General features: G+C 38.9%; 1 protein-coding gene across 1 annotated transcript; it reads right to left on the reverse strand.

The window, feature by feature from the left end:
* Window positions 1-7,750: 7,750 nt before the first annotated feature.
* LOC113743818 (uncharacterized) lies at window positions 7,751-10,557 on the reverse strand. The gene is made up of 2 exons (XM_027271917.1): window positions 9,952-10,557; window positions 7,751-9,883 (listed from the first exon to the last, which is right to left on the reverse strand). Exons 1-2 carry the CDS (start codon window positions 10,555-10,557, stop codon window positions 7,751-7,753), a joined length of 2,739 nt encoding a protein of 912 aa, XP_027127718.1.
* Between the last annotated feature and the right edge of the window lie 7,446 nt (window positions 10,558-18,003).

The following is an 18,003-nucleotide window of genomic DNA, read 5'->3' on the forward strand; positions in this document are numbered from 1 at the left end:
GTAGACAATTGGAAACTATCAACTAAATGACTTTTGGAAACCAATGTCGTAGTACTCAATTCCTGCAACTTCCGAGTGGACTTTGATTTCCTTTTTTTTATTGCACGGTTTGAGCTCTATAAAAGAAACCAATAAGATCCCTTACGGCTTCAGGCGCAGCTAAACAAACCGCAGCATTGTGGGGAGAGAGCAAACCAGAACAATTCCTTACACCACCGAGGTAACCGTCGAGTCTTCTTTGAGTCTTGATTTCAAGTTTTTTTTTTTAATTAACACTCGCGTGATGCTTGCTAAATGGGCTGTGTTTTTCACCACATGGTATCAAGGGATCTAAGATTTTCTTTTTTAACTCGATAGACATATTGTGCGTCGCAATCTTTTGTCAACTCCTATTGTTCTTATTGTCGCTGCAAATCTGATTTTTTTGTGTAGTTGTTACTGCTGGAAAATCGCATGCATTCTTCAAGTATTCCAACTATCTGCCAAATAACTCCAACAAAACCTAGTGAGCACCGATTAATTATTGAACCTAGTGCCACGACCACTTCAAACTTCGTTTGTTACTTTGCAAAGTATACCCATTTTCTTTCCATTGTTGCACACCATAGCCCTCTCGATCCACGCAGTAAACTCCACAGTGTTTCTTCATTTAAATTGTAATTGAAGTTATTTTCATGCAATTTCCCACTGATGCTAATTGGTTAGGGCACCACACATGCCACATGCTGTGTCTTTCTCTTGAATGTCCCTTCTTAGGAAGCAAGGCAAAATTTTGCCCTTGATGGACTTTTTTTTTTTTTACTTCGTGTGATAAGAAGGAAACATCACCCGGTGACTAAATAATGCCGTACTTGATATTAAAGATAAGCATGGCCCACCATAAGAACTTGTCCCGCCATTGCATGCCACACGTCACTTCTTTTTTTTTTTTTTTTTTTAAACAAAATTATGGCTGATTTTTTTTTTTTTTTTTTTTTGCAGCTGACGTTGGCATAGCTTGTTTGAAGCAAATTGAAGTTCCAATTGTGTCCATAATTTTAGGGCCATAGCTCTTGGAGTTCAAAACGCTAAGGTAGCTCACATGCCTCATGATTTTCACTACTTGCCAATGCCGATTTTTTTTTCCTTTTTTTTTTTTTTTTTTTTGGTGATATGGAAGAAGGATCCCCGACACATCCTGATTATGGCTTGAGGAGTACATGAAGGAGATGGCATAGCCAAAATTTGAAGAAGGCGCAACCGCAAACTCCCACGAGAGCCTATTATGGCCTGAGGAGTACATGAAGGAGATGGCGCAGCCAAAATTTGAAGAAGGCGCAACCGCAAACTCCCACGAGAGCCTGCTATGGCTTGAGGAGTATATGAAGAAGGTGCAACCAAGAAATTTGAAGATGGCGCAACCGCAAACTCCCACGAGAGCCATATTATGGCTTGAGGAGTACCAAGGAGATGCAATTACCCACTTCAATAAAACTCACCCAAAATTCAAGAAGTCTTTTACTACTTTCAACCCTGCTATTTTAACCAAACTTTCTTTTTTCTTCCTTTTGCTGCAGGTTAGTTTTGATGCAATGGTGGTGTTCAAGGAAGTCGCTTTTTCAAACGAAAAGTATCTCCTTATCACTGACAGCGATGGTGACTCCGGTGACAAAGGAACGAAATTATTAGTGCATCCCCCTATACAAGGAAGTTACTCAGGTAAGTGGCCTTCTCACCAGTACCCAGAGTTAAAGGATTGGTCACTCGAACTTCCTCAAGATGATGGCACGAAGGTTCACTCCTTGAAATCCCTTATTCATGATAAGGAGCCAAGGACAACTCCTTTTCAGACCCTTGGCAGGCGGATCATAGATGGAGATGCACATTGGGGTCCTTCCTTGAGACTCAGTGGTGCATTCAGTTACATCGAGAATTATTGGGAGTGGTTGGAGGATATTCTCAGCAGGAACAAACAAGAACTCCGTGAAAATTGCTTGTTTGATGCCTTATATGCTTCGCTTTTCACATATGATAGGAACCTCCATGTACTTAGAGCATTCTGCGAGGCGTGGTGTCCGGACACTAATGCTTTGCATACATCTGTTGGAGAACTGTCTCTTTCACTTTGGGACTTGCACAAGTTAGGGGGACTTCCAATCATCGGGGGTATCTATGAAGAGGTAATCCCATGCGCGGAGGAGCTAACTGGGGTTAATGAAAAGAAATTAAGGCATATTCCACAAAGTTGTGAGTATCTGTTCGCAGCCTTACATCATCTCCAACGTGGGGAATCCAACAAAGCTGGAGTTTCTGCTGACCAGTGGATTAATTTCTGGTTTAAAGGCAAAACCAGGTACTCAAAGCCAAAGCAGAGAAGGATAAAGAGGGCATCTCGTGCTCAAGCAACCCAAAATCCGGATGGCGAAATTGGACAACCGCGCAAATTTTCAAGTCAAGACAATGGTGTATTTAATACCATCGGAGTTAAACTTCACTTGCGGGAAGAGAGTTATCTTGCAGCATTTATATCTTGCTGGCTCTGTGTCTTTGTTTTACCAGATGAGGACCCCCACTATATTAGACCATCTACTTTCAAAATGGCTAGTATGATGGCTGCCGGTCGTAAGACTTGCCTTGCTGTTCCTGTCCTGCTAAGCATATACCGTGGGCTTGATAAAATTTCAAACTCAGCTACCCCAGGATGTGCACGTGCGGCTTTTCCGGTGCACTACGTATATGCTTGGTTAGCGAGTTATTTCTCTACCCATTATTCGACTCCAAATACCATGCCTGGACCTACCATGACCAACTATTCTGGAGAGGGTGGCGCACGATACTTTGATGAAAATAGTGCTCGCGACCTCATTCATCAGGGAGATAAAGTAACTTGGGGAATCACTTCTCTTGTGAAGAATCGCAATGAACTCTTTATTGACGATGGCAAACTAGCAAATCTCGAACTAAGTTATTTTGTAAGCGCCTGCTCAAATTACTTAGTTTTGCATGCTGAAGGGGATTTCCTTGTTGAGCCATATAGTCCATATAGATTCGCGCGACAATTCGGGTTTTATCAAGTTCCTCCACAGGAACTCGGGGCAGATGTGCGTTCCACAAATTATGACTTGAGTCGAATACTCTGGCGCACTGCCATTCGTAGTAAAACAGAGTCAAAGATACTTTTTCCTAGCTATCCCTTGAATGCTAGCAAGCACACATCTTCAGGCTTTCAAACATGGTGGTCTACGGTACATGATGATTACCTCCTCAAAGGGCGTGATACTTTGATTAAGAGTATCCAATCAAATGGGGAGCAGAAGAGGTCAAAAGGGAAGGAACTTGCAAACCTGAACAATCTTTCCAAAGTTGATAACAGTCTTGAGATGAAGCAAAAGACTGTGAGAAACGAGAAGGAAATTTTGAAGAGTTCAAACAACAAGGTTACTACCCTTGAGAACCTTACCCCTAATGAACAATTTTCGAAGGGTACTTCATTTCGTCTTCCTTCAAAAATTGTGAAAGCCATTGATCATGATTCTTGTAATTCACATGAGAAGAAGAGGAGCGAGCCTTTTGATGAGGAGGATGAACAATCCACCAGCACGGACCAGCATTGGAAGCGCAAGAAGTCCAAGGTAATGACTTTCCCTTTGGATGATATTGGTTTAGATCCTAAAGAACTCTTTAAAGACATTCCGGATATATCTATGCCTGGTATAAGCCATGCCAATATTGTAAGGACCCCCCTTGCCTTCTTTAATTTAGCATTTGAAATTTACTTGTCAATTTCATATCTATGATTTGGCTCATAACATTTTCCCAACAGTTGGATGATCAAGACTTGATCTTCATTGATGATGGAGAACCAAGCCAAGCATCAATTGAAGGACCCACTGCATTTGAACTTTTGGCCAACCAAGTGGTCAGTTCTACCCAACAAATGGGTGCTAGTGAGAATTCCAAAAAGGCAGTAGAGGATGGAAATGTGATTCAGCAAATCACGCCACAGAAGGTGGAACATATGACTCCATTGGCCCAAAAGAAACTTAAAATTTTCGATCCACCATCGTGGCCAAGGGCACCTCAAGTGTCTGAATTTTGCCCCCAAAGTGTGATCTCAACATGCCGTCGAAACTATATCCAAATGTTGTGGAATAACTTGAGGGTGATGATATCTCAAACAGCCTTGGAGCGCATGCCTGCTCTTGAAATGAAAGCAAGCGAAATCATGGAGGAAATACAAAGTTTCAATGCCACGGATATCTCAAATTTGCAAGGCCTTTTAAAGGCTTTCTTTGCAAATGCAGCTCGTTACGTCGCAGTGAAATCTTCCCTCTCAAATAAAATTCCAGTTGAATCATATAATGAGTTGCTTTCTACTGCCACCCAACATCTTAGAGATGCTCAGAGTAAGGAGAAACAACAAGCGGAAAAGATCTCAACGCACATGCTGAAAATTAAGGAGATTGATCGCGAGGAAGTCGAGTTGAGGAAGCGGCTTGAGTTCTTGGATACTCACAGGAAGGAGACACTTTCACGGCTACGAGAAGAGCAAGATGAGCTTACCCGAGTGCAAGGCGTGATGGTCGACTTACAAAATGAAGTTCGAAAGATTGAGAATTCCCCGCCCCTACTTGCTGAGGAGAGTCAAACTTTTGACAAGATGCAAGCATTACTTGAAAGCAACCGAAAGGAGCTATCGTCATTTGAATTCTAGGAATAGTTGCAATCTGTTTCTTTGTTTCAAATTTCATCTTTTGTTACCTGCTCAAAACGTGTAGCTATGAGCATAAACATTTCATAATGAAACTTGCTCTCTTGTTTTCCACATCCTTACAGACGTCCCCGTTTTTCCTTATTTTTTTCAATAGCCACCATTTTAAGCTATTAACTGCAATACAAACAATTCCATCTTTGCATAATTTTGATCACACTTGAAAAGGTAATTATCCAAATAATTTAGTAATCTGAATAATACACTTTCAAGTATATGTCACAAAATAATTCGAACTGGCTTAAAGAGAACCGTTTTTTTTTTTTTTAACAAAATAATCATCCGGACAAAGGATTTAGTTTTATAAGATTGTAACTGAACTTAGAAGTTGCCCTCTAAGTTGCCTACGTATCCCAACAGAGAATCAAGTCACACGTAGTTCCTACCATTCACAGTTTAAACTCTTGCGGGTTAGGAGTATCCTTTTGTTTATCACCTTAGATTTGGTGGAGTGTTTCAGCAGTTTAACCACATGCTACACTATTGGTGGTTGTTGTCCACAGTTTTAGCTCATGCGGGTTTGGAGCAACATGCAGTTTAGACTCATGCGTCATGGAGTATCCTTTTGTTTACCACCTTAGATTTGGTGGAGTATTTCAGCAGTTTAACCACATGCTACACTATTGGTGGTTGTTGTCCACAGTTTTAGCTCATGCGGGTTTGGAGCAACATGCAGTTTAGACTCATGCGTCATGGAGTACTTCACTTTTTTTTTTTTTATGGCATGTATAGCTTCATGAATTTTTCATTTATAGGACCAACTTTCACGCCATCTTTGTCCACCAATTTGTACGCACCATTCGTGTAGACTTCTCGAACAATGTACGGCCCATCCCATTTAGAGACGAATTTGTCTTTAGTGCGATGAGTCATAACTATTGGCCTTCGAACGGCAACTACCATGTCCCCGACTTGAAAGGAGCGACGTCGAACTTTCTTATTAAAAGCTCTAGAGAGACGGGCTTGATAGCACTCCAGATTTTGTTGGGCCTCCAATCTCTTTTCATCCAAAGCTTCCAATTCTTCAAGGCGCAGGCGAATATTTTCTTCCTCCGTGAGCCCTTCTTGGATAGCAATTCTCAAAGAAGAAATTTGTTGCTCAAGGGGCAGAACAGCTTCTACACCATAGACCAAGGTATATGGTGTGGCTTGCGTCGGAGTTCGGTATGTGGTGCGATAGGCCCAAAGAGTTTCGCCTATCCTTTCGTGCCAATCCTTCTTTGACTTTGCCACCACTTTCTTCAACAAGTTACATAAAGTTTTGTTGAATGCCTCTGCGAGACCATTGGCGGGGGCATTATACATGGAGGACTTGCATTGCTTGAGATTAAATTTCTCACATAACTTATCCATCAAGCCATTGGAGAAGGATTTTCCATTATCAGTGATAATGTACCGGGAAACTCCATAACGGTAAATAATATTCATACGAATAAAATTCACCACATCTTCCTTTCTAACTTGTTTTAGCGGTATGGCTTCAGCCCACTTAGAAAAGTAGTCGGTCGCAGCCAGTATATATAAGTGTTGACCGAACGATTTTGGTAATGGCCCCACAACATCAAGGCCCCAAGCATCAAAAGGCCAAAAAGCAACGGTTGGGTGTAACGGCTCGGGTGGTTGATGAATGTAATTTGCATGAAACTGGCAAGCTTGACATTTTTGAGCATATTCTATGCAATCTTTGACCATAGTAGGCCAATAGTAGCCCATCCTTTTAATCCGAAAATGTAACTTGGGACCGGATTGATGTGTTCCACATATTCCAGAATGTGCCTCGTGCATCGCCCGATATGCCTCGTCTTCGCTCAGACAGCGCAACAATACACCTTCAAACGATCTTCGGTACAGCGTGTCCTTGTACAAGATAAAACGAGGGGCTCGACGACGAATGTCAGTTCTTCTACGTTGCTCCTCGGGTAATTTTTGATACTTGAGATAATCAACGAGGGGTTGTCTCCAATCTTCTTTGTCAATTTCATAGGTTGAGACCACATGAGCGTCGCCTCCTTCAATATTTTCATCATCAATCAGTGATGGAACTACCCACTTTCGGCACACACGGACTTGTATCTCATGATCCGGCATGGTAAGTGAAGAGGCTAGCGCAGCTAATGCATCAGTTTGCTTATTTTCCCTTCTAGGAACATGCTTAATACTTGCACCTCCAAGCCGCCTCATTAGTTGCGTTGCATATTTGTGATACGGAATTAACTCGGACTTTTTGACTTCATAACTTCCCAAGAGTTGGTTAACCACTAATTGAGAGTCACAATAGATTTGAATGTCCAACTGTTCCATATCAACAGCTATTTCAAGTCCGAGTATGAGAACTTGGTACTCAGCGACATTGTTTGAACAATGATGACTTAGAGTAAAGGAGTATAGCAATATCCCTCCATCAGGAGTCACGAATACAATCCCTGCTCCAGCTCCATGACGATGAGCCGCACCATCAAAATACATCTTCCATGGTGGACGAATCTCGATAAGGAGTACATTCTCATCCGGTAAGTCATCACTTAGTTCCCATTCAGCAGGTATCGGGTGATCAGCAAGAAAATCTGCCAGAACTTGTCCCTTCACAGCTTTTTGAGACACATAAATAATTTCAAACTGTTGTAGTTGAAGATACCATCTAGCTAGACGGTCGGACAGCACTGGTCTACTCATCACATATTTTATGGGATTCGCCCTGGAAATGAGCCTCACACTATGCGCTTGAAAGTAATGCTTTAACTTCTGTATTGCAAAAATAAGGGCTAAGCACAACTTTTCAATTGGCGAGTAATTTAGTTCGTTGGGGGTCATCATTCTGCTTAAATAATAAAGGGCAACCTCCTTTCCTTCATTATTTTCTTGAGCGAGCAATGCCCCCATCGATCGTTCTTGGGCAGCAACATAAAGGAGTAAGGGCTTTCCATGAATAGGTGCAGCCAACACAGGTGCTTTCATAAGATAAGACTTAATGCTATTGAATGCATTACTACATGCCTCATCTCATTGAAATGACATATCTTTCTTCATCAAGCGACTAAATGGCTGACACCTTCCTGCTAAATTTGAGATAAATCTCCGCAGATAAGCTAATCGCCCTTGAAGACTTTTCAATTCATGAATGTCACGAGGTTCAGGCATCCTCAATATAGCATCAATTTTGGCCTGATCAATTTCAATACCTCGATGGCGAACCACAAAACCAAGAAATTTCCCCGACGTGACTCCAAATGCACACTTGAGAGGGTTCATTTTGAGTTGATACCTTCTCAATCGATCAAATACTTGTCTCAAGTCCTCCAAGTGATTACTTCTTTTCTTTGATTTAACAACTAAATCATCCACATAACACTCGATATTTTTATGAAGCATGTCGTCAAAGATACTTTGCATTGCTCTTTGATATGTGGCTCCAGCATTTTTGAGACCAAAGGGCATTACTTTATAACAATAAATACCCTTAGGAGTACGAAATGCAGTGAGCTCCTCATCCTCAGGTGCCAATCGAATTTGATTATATCCAGAAGAGCCATTCATAAACGACAGAACTTCATGCCCAGTAGTTGTATCAATCATAAGTTCAGTGATTGGTAAAGGGAAGTCATCTTTGGGACAAGCATTGTTAACATCCCTGAAATCGACACAGATGCGGATTTGTCCATTCTTCTTTCGCACAGGCACGATACTCGAAATCCATGCGGGATATTTAACTTCACGAATAAACCCGGTTTCAATTAGTTTATTGACTTCCATTTCGATTAACGGAATCAAATCAGGTCTAAATCGCCGTTGTGCTTGTTTCACAGGCCGAACTCCCTTTTTAACAGCCAAATGGTGGACGGCCACTTTTGGATTTAAACCCGGCATTTCTTTATAAGTCCATGCAAAAACATCTTGATACTCCCGCAAGAGTTCAACATATGCCTTCTCTTCGTCAGGACTCAGTGAAGCACTTATGTATATTGGATGTGGGTCCTCTGAAGTACCAAGATTGATCTCCTTTAGATCATCCACAGTAGCCTTAACACCTTCCTCCAATTCAGGTGGAGCGTCTTCAGCATCTTCTTCTTCTTCAGGCGAGTCACCGTCAATTATGGTTATATGGTTGCATGAAGCAATACTCTCTTCATCATCCTCTTTTGGTCTTGTGTACACCACGGTATGCTCCCTGACCCTCAATTCAGTCCCACACTTTATTACAAGATCTGTGCATCTTCTCATTCTCGAAGGAATGATGTTACCAAATTTATGAGGACAATCAGAAGGTTCTTCAAGACTTTGCAATGACTTTGCCATTTTTCCTTTACTCTTATGAGAGTTTTGAGATTTTTGTCTTTTTTGTGGTCCTAATCTCTTAAAAACAGATACCCGTGGAATTTTATTTTTCTTTTCGTGAAAAGTTTGAGATTTACCAACTATTTGAGAAGACTCATCCTCTATAGCAATATATTGGCTACTAACTCTATTGATCTTGATGCGGATTGGTGTAGGAGAGGAGTAGCCAAGGCCAAATTTGGGATTTTCAACGGCGTATCCCTTTTCCTTCAACATCTTTTGGGTAGAATTCAACCCATGAATCATGTCACTAGTAGATTGACGAGATAGAACATTTAACACCGCAGATTCTTTGAGATCGTATCCATCCTTAGCGAGAAGCTTATAAGCGATAGGATCAAAACCTTCTTTAGTTCTTGACTTTGCTATGGTGTCTTGTTCAACTTCAGATTCTTTGCTTAAAAAGTTAGACCTTTTAAGTTGAGAAGATGACGCCTTTTTTGTATCAAGATGAGCTACCGGAAGAGTCAAATCCTTTAGAGTTTCATGCTGAATTGCAGGTGACTGTCCCTGTTCCATTCTTGATTTGGGAGGGCAGCGAAAGACAACTGATTCATTGTTTGGCAATGAAACATCAGTTTCTTCATGAACTTCCTCTTTTGATTTCGAAGTCATCACTTTCTCCCCTTTTGCATTTGGAGATCCGGGGTTCTGGATTTTATCCCCAGATAGAGATTGTTCAGTTTTATCCTTCGCAATGTGCCTTTTGATGTAAAATTTGGCATCGGCGATATATGCTTCCGCCTCAGTGAAAGGATTATCATCAGCTTTCACACTTCTTGCCACCCCGTTTTGACAGTACTTGAAGCATTGATGAAGAGTTGAACGTACAACTCCATTTTCATGAATCCAGGGCCTTCCCAACATACATTGTATGTTGTTTTAGCATCTATCATATACAATAGTGCTCTGGACGTCATGTCATCAATGACTATCTCCAAATTTAGTGACCCAAGAGCTCTTTGCCCTCCTTGATTGAAGCCTTGAATCATCAGTCGGCTATTGGAGAGTTCATCAACCGGGATACCAAGCTCCTTCAGAGTTTTTAAAGGGAGAATATTGACTGCGGAACCTCCATCTATCAACATTCTATTCACTTTTTGCTCTTTTGCATAACCAGTCACAAACAAAGGACGGTTATGCGGTGTTGACCCAAGCAACAAGTCTTCATTAGTAAAAGTGATACTTGTGACGTTCACCTCTTCATTGCTGGTAGGCACACGACCTTCTTCATTGCCGGTGGATGCACGGGCCATCTCACAGAGAGATTCGCAAGTATTATCTTTTTGTTCCTCGATATGATCCACTCGCGTTGTGTGACTTGCGACCACATCAACATCAAAGAATTCCTTTGGCAAAAATTCTTTTAAAGTAATAGGAGTTCGCGACTTTTGCTTGAAGATTCGGCCTCCTTGAAGATTATGACAATCATTAGTTTTCTTTACGTTTTTCTCTTTTCCCTTGCAAATCACCATACTTCTTGTTAAGACCTTGCTCGCCCTACTAGATGGACAAGACTTTCGCCTCCTTCTTCACGTGACTGGAGTCCACCCTTCATCATCCACATCAGGCTGTAGCGCCTTTTCATCTTCATATACATGTTCCTGAAGAGTTGAAAGAGCACTTTCTTGTTTGATTTCTATAGGGTCAAGTGATCCAAATTGAGTTGTCGGCAATACAGGTACCATGACCCTTTTATCCTCCATGGACTGCAGGAACCAATGGACGTTTGATTCACACTCGCCTTGTCTTCCTCAAGGAGAATTTTTCCCTGTCTTGCCAACTCCATTACTTTGTCTTTGAAGACAAAGCATTTTTGAATGGGATGCCCAACCAATCGGTGATACTTGCAGTAGTTTGGATCGTCAGTGTTCCTGGCCTCATCAGGTCGCTTCATCTCAGGAAGCGTGATCAAGTTTATATTTAACAGATCGTCAAACATACCAGGGACGTCAGAATCAAGAAAAGGGTATTCTTTGTCTTGCATCTCCTTGAGAGTTGGTTTCCTCTTTCCTTGTTCTTGATGTGCATTGATCTTGCTGTCTTCTCTCCTAACAGTTTTGGGAACAACCTTAAAGGGCGTTACACTTGTAGCCATAGCCTCCTTCTTTTCATTTTTAAATGGTGGCTTGCCCCCTTTCCTCGCTTCTTGTCTCTCTTTGGCCTTGTAAGGGTCAGGAACTGGCGGTTCTTGTCCATCAAGATTAATCTCCAACTTATGGGTTTTTGTGGACAATTCATCAAATGTTTCTGGTTGTACACCTTGTAAGATGTATCTGAGTCCCTAGTGCATACCTTGAATGCACATCTCGATCGCGGAAGATTCAGAAATTCGATCTTTGCAATTTAAGCTTAGATTCCTCCAACGGTCGATAAAATCAATGACAGGTTCACTCTTCCATTGACGTGTATTAGAGAGTTCAGTCATGCTGACAGTTCTCTTTGTGCAATAGAAGCGACTAAGGAATTCATGCTCTAGCTGCTCCCAACTGTCAATGGTTCCAGACTCCAGATCCGTGTACCAATCAAAGGCATTACCCTTCAGCGAGCGAACAAACTGCTTAACGAGCAAGTCACCATCAGTGCCCGCATTGTTACAAGTTTCCACGAAGTGTGCTATATGTTGCTTAGGATTGCCCTTACCATCAAATTGTTGAAATTTTGGAGGTTGATACCCCACAGGCATTTTCAAACTTTCCACTCTAGCGGTGTAAGGTTTGGTGTAACCACTATATGACTTGACACCTCCACCAATCTTGTCCTTGATTGTACCTTCGATAAATTCCTTCAGATTATCAACATGAATGGTGCCATCAGGGGAGATTGAAAATTCCTTCGCGGCTTGTGACTTCGCATCCTCTTTCTCCTTCTCCCTTGATGACGAGTCCCCTTCATCTTGCACTTTGAATTTCTGTTTGGACATACTAAGGCTATTTTCGCCTATATTTTCCAGCATATCCATTAATTTGACTATCTTGGCATCTTGACTTTGCGCATGCACTACTAGCCCTTCGACAATTTTGGCTAGATTCGAGATCTGGTCTTCCACAGTTGTGGTATTGGTCATCATGACGGGCATCACCACAGAGCTAGCAGAATCACTTGGGCTACCAATGGATTCATCATGGGCTCCTTTCTTGTTAGGAAGCATCTCGAGATTTGCTTCTTCAGTCACAACGTTCGCCTTAGCCTTCTCTGCTAACTTCTTGGCCTTACTCCTTGTCAGAGGTGCAGTATACTGCGTCCCTTGAGTGGTTGAGACATCAGCAACTAAGCCTTCAAGAGAAAAGTTCACCTTCTTGAACTCCATCGAATTTTGAAACTGGTAAGTTGTTGGAAGAAAAGAGATGAGAGGCAGAGATTGTCCCACTGGGCGTGCCAGAGATTTGTAAGCACAAATTTTGTTGCCTGAAATAAAAGACAAGAAAACTTGCACAAATATCAAATTTATTAAATCAAATAATAAGCGGGTTACAATCTCTGAAAATTCTTGAATCAAAGAAATTAATCCCCTGATTCTTTTCTTTGAATAGCTTCAATTGAAGGGCCAAAAAGACTTGTTCTCCAATCGAAAGGGTGTTTCCTACAATTTCGGCGTAGAAAACGATTGATTTGATGATGGCGTCAAACACTTGGAACTTCGAGTCTTCAACACCGATAGCAGGAGGGTTTGTTTGACTTGATTTGAACTTGGATTTGAGGAAGAAAGCTCTTGAGGGCATTTGACAGAGTTTCTCCGAATGTTAGGAATTTTTCTCTCTCTTTGCCTTGGGGGAAGACCTCTATTTATAGCCAAAATATGTAGGCTAGGTCTTCAAGAAAACTCTCAGAATCTTCCTGCTTTTTGGATCACTTGTTACCCAAGAAATCCATTTAACTTGGGCTTAAATAATGGGCCAACCCAAATAGTCCATTGTGAATTAATAAATCAATTAATTCACTCCAACTTAAGCGGACATTATGGATTTAATTTGATTTAATAGCCCATATAATATTGGCCCAATTTGCCAATCCAAAACATAATGGACTTCTATCAAATTTAATTTAATTTAATCAAGATCAATTCAATTCATTTAATCTTGACTAAATAAATTAAATAAATTTTCTTTGTCTACAAACTACAAATTCATTTCTTCTATGAAATTACATGAATCAAGTCACTAAAGCCACATAGGTGCACTTCTACTCTCGTGAGTGTACTCCTTAGGTTTATCACTTCCTTAAACTAGTGTTAAATTTCAACTTTTTATTGCAATCTTAACACCTTAAGATTATCACAACTAAATGCCGGTTAATCATGATTAGAAAAGTAAAAGTGATAAATAATTTGCTCAAAATAACATCATTAAGTAATCAAGTAAATATCACTAACAATATATAGAAAGTTCATCCATAACTCTAGGCATAAACTTTAGCAAAACATGACAAAGATGAAAACAAGATCCAAACTTATATTATAACTAAACATGAATTCAAATACAAGAGAGAAAGTAGTAAAAGAAATATCACCCCTGTCACATGAGATCAAACTCTACATCTTGCTCCTTAATTTTCATCCAAGTTTAGCTACAAGTACAAAAAGGATAAACTACTCTAATTATACTATGTTAATCTACCTAAATTAATGAACTAAGAAAATTCTAGTGAAAATTATGTTTTTGTGGAGTTTCTCTAGCCTTCCAAAGTTATTAAAAATGCTCTCCAAAGGTCTCTATTTATAGAGAATTCAAGGTCCAAATGAGTTGTTTCTAGTTGGCATTTTTGTCTCTTGAAACTCATAAAAGTTGTTTTTACAAGATTCTATACTTGCTTGCTTATATCCAACCGGATTTCTTGCAGAAAAATTGGTCAAAAAACTTGTGTGAATAGAGAACAAATTGCAGCCACAATTGAAGAATACATGACCTCGAAAATGCGACCTGAGATCGCGTATTGACCCACGTTTTGCCTTTTTTTCTAGGTTTGCTCATTTCTGGTCAATCTTCATTCTTGCTCTATTTTTTGTACCAACTTCCACTGATTTTTCTCAATGATGGAGGTTGAACTAACTCTTTTGTAAAACATGAAAGTTGTAGTGCTTTGAGTTAGATTTCCAATGCCTCTAGAATCATCCAATTTGGAGCTCTATAGGTCGAGAAATGACCAAAATACCTCGATTGGTCAATCCCCTATTTCAACTTTTGACAACAAAATCGCACTTTTGTATTTCGACATTTTGAAAATGAAAACAACTAAATCGGACTTTGAGGTCTCACAAGAAATGTAGATCTATCTCATAACTTTAAGATCATTTAAGAATCACTTCAATCCAATGCGTATAGTTTAAAATATACCCAAAATACCAAAAGGTATCAAAGCTGTCTTAACTTGCATTTTATCTTTTGAACATTTTGCATTTCATGTTTTCTTTAAATCACTTCAAATCATCAACAATTATCCAAATATCTTTTCAATGCACTTCATTTGATGATTGAAGTATTAAACCTATAAAAACTTGAAGTTTCACCATTAAAATTCATAGAAATGTAATTTTTGACACTTAAATCACAAAATGCATAACTTCACTCGAAACGTAGTTAATTAGCTATAAAATTAAATAAAACACACCAAAACTAAATAATAAAACACACAAAATATACACTTATCAGAGGTCTAAGTGTGATTTTTTGAGCAACAATATATGTGGGAGTTTTACTAGTACATTAAGGATGCTAGGCATGAACCTGTGCTAACCATGTTTGAAACCATTAGGAGACAAATAATGTGTATATTTCAAGAAAAGAAAGAGTGGATATCTAAGGTAAAATCTCATATTTGTCCAAGAATTGCTCAGAAACTTGAAGAGAGGAAAAAGAAAGTGGTTGAGTTTGATACAATAGTTACTAATAAGCTAGCGTATAAGGTGAGCAATATCAGTGGAACATTTGTTGTTAATGCAAATGAACGGATTTGCACCTGCCATAAATGGGAAATGGCTAGAATACCATGTGTTCATGTATGTGCTAGTCTCATTCAAAATCGTAAGAACTCATACTAGTTTGTTGATGACTATTACTTATTGGAGAGTTACAAAAGGGCATATCAGGGAGTTATTATGCCTATACCGATAAGAATGTTTAGGTTAGCAGCAATTCTTGTAAGGATCGAAGACAACCTAAGAGGGGGTGAATTAGGTTGATTAAAAAACTAATTAAGTTATGGACACTTTTTGCTTAATATTAAATTTATCTTCTTTTCTAAGTGCTCACAGAATGAATCAATTAATGAATGAACAAAATCACTTGAGAGAAGTAGAAGAGATAAGCAATGTAAAAATCACAAACGTAACAATAAGTAAATAAAAAGGAAAGAATTGCAAACCAATTAACTACCCAACTCCTCTTGAGCGTGTAGATTAATTCAAACAAGTTTCTTCAAATTGATGAATTACAATCACTCTTGTGTACAAAGGAAGGTTCACCTCCTCCTTGCCCCGAACTCCACTCGATCAAATTAGGAAGTTTTACTATCCCTTAAGACAACCCTCACAGAGCTACACTCATGAAGTATTCACTCACAAATGAAAAGTTTACAATGAACCTCACACCACTAAAATTACAAATCTTCCGTAGAGAGTGTTTTCTCACTAAAACTATTTTAGATCTTTTGTATCTTCAATGTGCAAAAATTATTTGAAAATTCTGACCATACTCTATTTATAGGAGACCAAGAAAGTGCTTCATTAATGCTTCCAACAGATAGAAAGTAGCTGAACAGTCAACTAGCCGTTGGAGTATCGGACGTCCGGTACTCCTGTTTTTTGCGTCTGACAGCAGGTAGTGAGTTTGAGAAATTTTTTTTAATTCTATCGGACGTCCGGTATTGTCCTTGTGAGCGTCCGACAGCTTTCATCGAATTTGAAGGATCCTATTGGACGTCCGATACTTCCGTCCGATAGCAGACAAAGAGTTTGAAGAATTCTATCGGACGTCCGATGCTTGCGTTCGATCGAACTCAGTGACTTAGGGGAATTATTATTTCCTTCGGACGTCCGGTGATGGAGTTTTTCATGCGTCCGAAATTGCGCAATGATTATCGGACGTCCGATCCTGTCTTCACAAGCATCCGATAGCTTTCAACAACTTTTGTTTCTTTCAATTGCACTTGATCTTTGAATCTGATTTGCTTCATAACTGAAAGCATATCTTGAAGAGATATTAGTATCATCCATTTATTTTGTAAATATCAAAAGTTAGGGACTAAGATCAATATTCTCCCATTTTTTGATGATGACAAAATAATAGATGGAAGAAAGAAAAAAGATTGAGCATAAGCTCCCCCTTACTCATTGCATCCATTTCTCCCTTTTTTTTGTCATCATAAGATGAGAATAAAAAATAGCAACCATAATCCGGCAACAATAACAGAGAATCCAATATTCCAAACAAAAACAGAAAAATGGCACCAGAATTCAGCAATTATCAATATACTAACATTCAGCAATCATCAGCCAAAAAATAGAAAATTGATACCAAACAGAGAAATAACAATCAAAATAATTTTCAAAGCAAATCATCATTAGATCAGCATCATTAGATCAGCATTATTCTTTTCTTCCCCTTTTTGTCATCGTAAAAATTCTGTAATATCCAAAAATATCAAGGAAAACTCAGTTCAAAGTATCAGAGATATCAAAAGAAAATTACAAAAGAACATTATGAACAATAATCTCACCAATCTTACCAATATCTCCTATTCCAATTGTTTTAGTTTTCATGTCATCTCCAAATATCACTTGCCACAAGATTTTGACTTGAGTTTTGATGCATTGTAATAGATCATCAGTCATGTGTCTTAAACATTCACTGTCTATGAACCATTTTGATTCCTTAATAATGTTCATCAAATTCACCTACTCAAGAGTTCAAGAACTAATATATGGTACCAAAAAATTTTTGGGTTCTTGAGAGTTAGTATCATGTCTAATTATCCACATGCATTTCATGTATTTTCTTATGTTCTTTCTCATATAGCAATCACTTTTCATGTGACCTTTTTGAAAACAAAAATTACACATAATCAAAAAGCTATTTATATGAACAGGTTTAATAAATCTTACTTGTTTTCTCTTATAAACAGCAAAATCATTTGCAGCAGAATTTATCTTCTTCTCATAAGTGCCAAAATGAGGTTTTGTTCCATTTTCTTGAAAGCAGATTTGTTTCTTATATTGGAGTAATTCATTTAAATTATGCATTCTTTTTTCAGATCATCTTGTTTCTCTTTGAACATTTCACAAGACCTTATTTTTCTATCAAACTTATTTTGTAAATCAATCTCATTCTTTTTCAAGAAATCATTTTCAATTTTCAGCTTCTTGTTTTCTTGAAAAATGCTGTATTGTCTTGAAGAAGAAAATTAATTTAGTGTTTCAATTCCTTGTTTTTAACATAAGATTCTTTCAAACTATCATGCAATTTTTTAATGGAAGATTCAAGATCATCATCCATTACATCATCACTATCAAATTGAGAGTTACAAGTTGTTACCTCATCATCTCCAATGGCCATGAAAGCCAATTAAGCAGATTCTTCTTCTTTTTCAATTTCACAATCGAAGTTGCACTCATTCCATGTGAATTGAAAGTTGTTGAATCTTGATTTTCTTTCAGCTTTTCTCTTCTTCATTGGACACTCACTCACGTAGTGCCCAGGTTGGCCGCATTCAAAGCAATTATCAATTTACTTTTTATTAAACTCTTGTTTCCCTTTGTTTCTTGTATTGCTGAACTGATTTGGGAATGAGTTGCTGTTTTCTCCTTTTCTGAACTTTCGTTTGTTAAGGATTCTCTTGAAATTTTTTGTGATGAGAGTTAGATCACTATCATCAGCTTCCGCATCTTCTTCATCTAGGTAGGCAGAATTATCTTCATCTTGAGATGC

The sequence above is a fragment of the Coffea arabica genome, chromosome 5e (genome assembly GCF_036785885.1).
Source record: "Coffea arabica cultivar ET-39 chromosome 5e, Coffea Arabica ET-39 HiFi, whole genome shotgun sequence".
NCBI classification, from domain to species: Eukaryota; Viridiplantae; Streptophyta; class Magnoliopsida; order Gentianales; family Rubiaceae; genus Coffea; species Coffea arabica.

What these genes read in the sequence shown, in the direction of transcription:
- LOC113743818 (XM_027271917.1), bottom strand. Translation starts at nt 10,557, where the DNA reads ATGGTGATTTGCAAGGGAAAAGAGAAAAACGTAAAGAAAACTAATGAT. An exon ending in ATGCTAAAACAACATACAAT is followed by an intron (nt 9,884 to 9,951) that starts GTATGTTGGGAA and finishes CAATGCTTCAAG; the next exon opens with TACTGTCAAAACGGGGTGGC.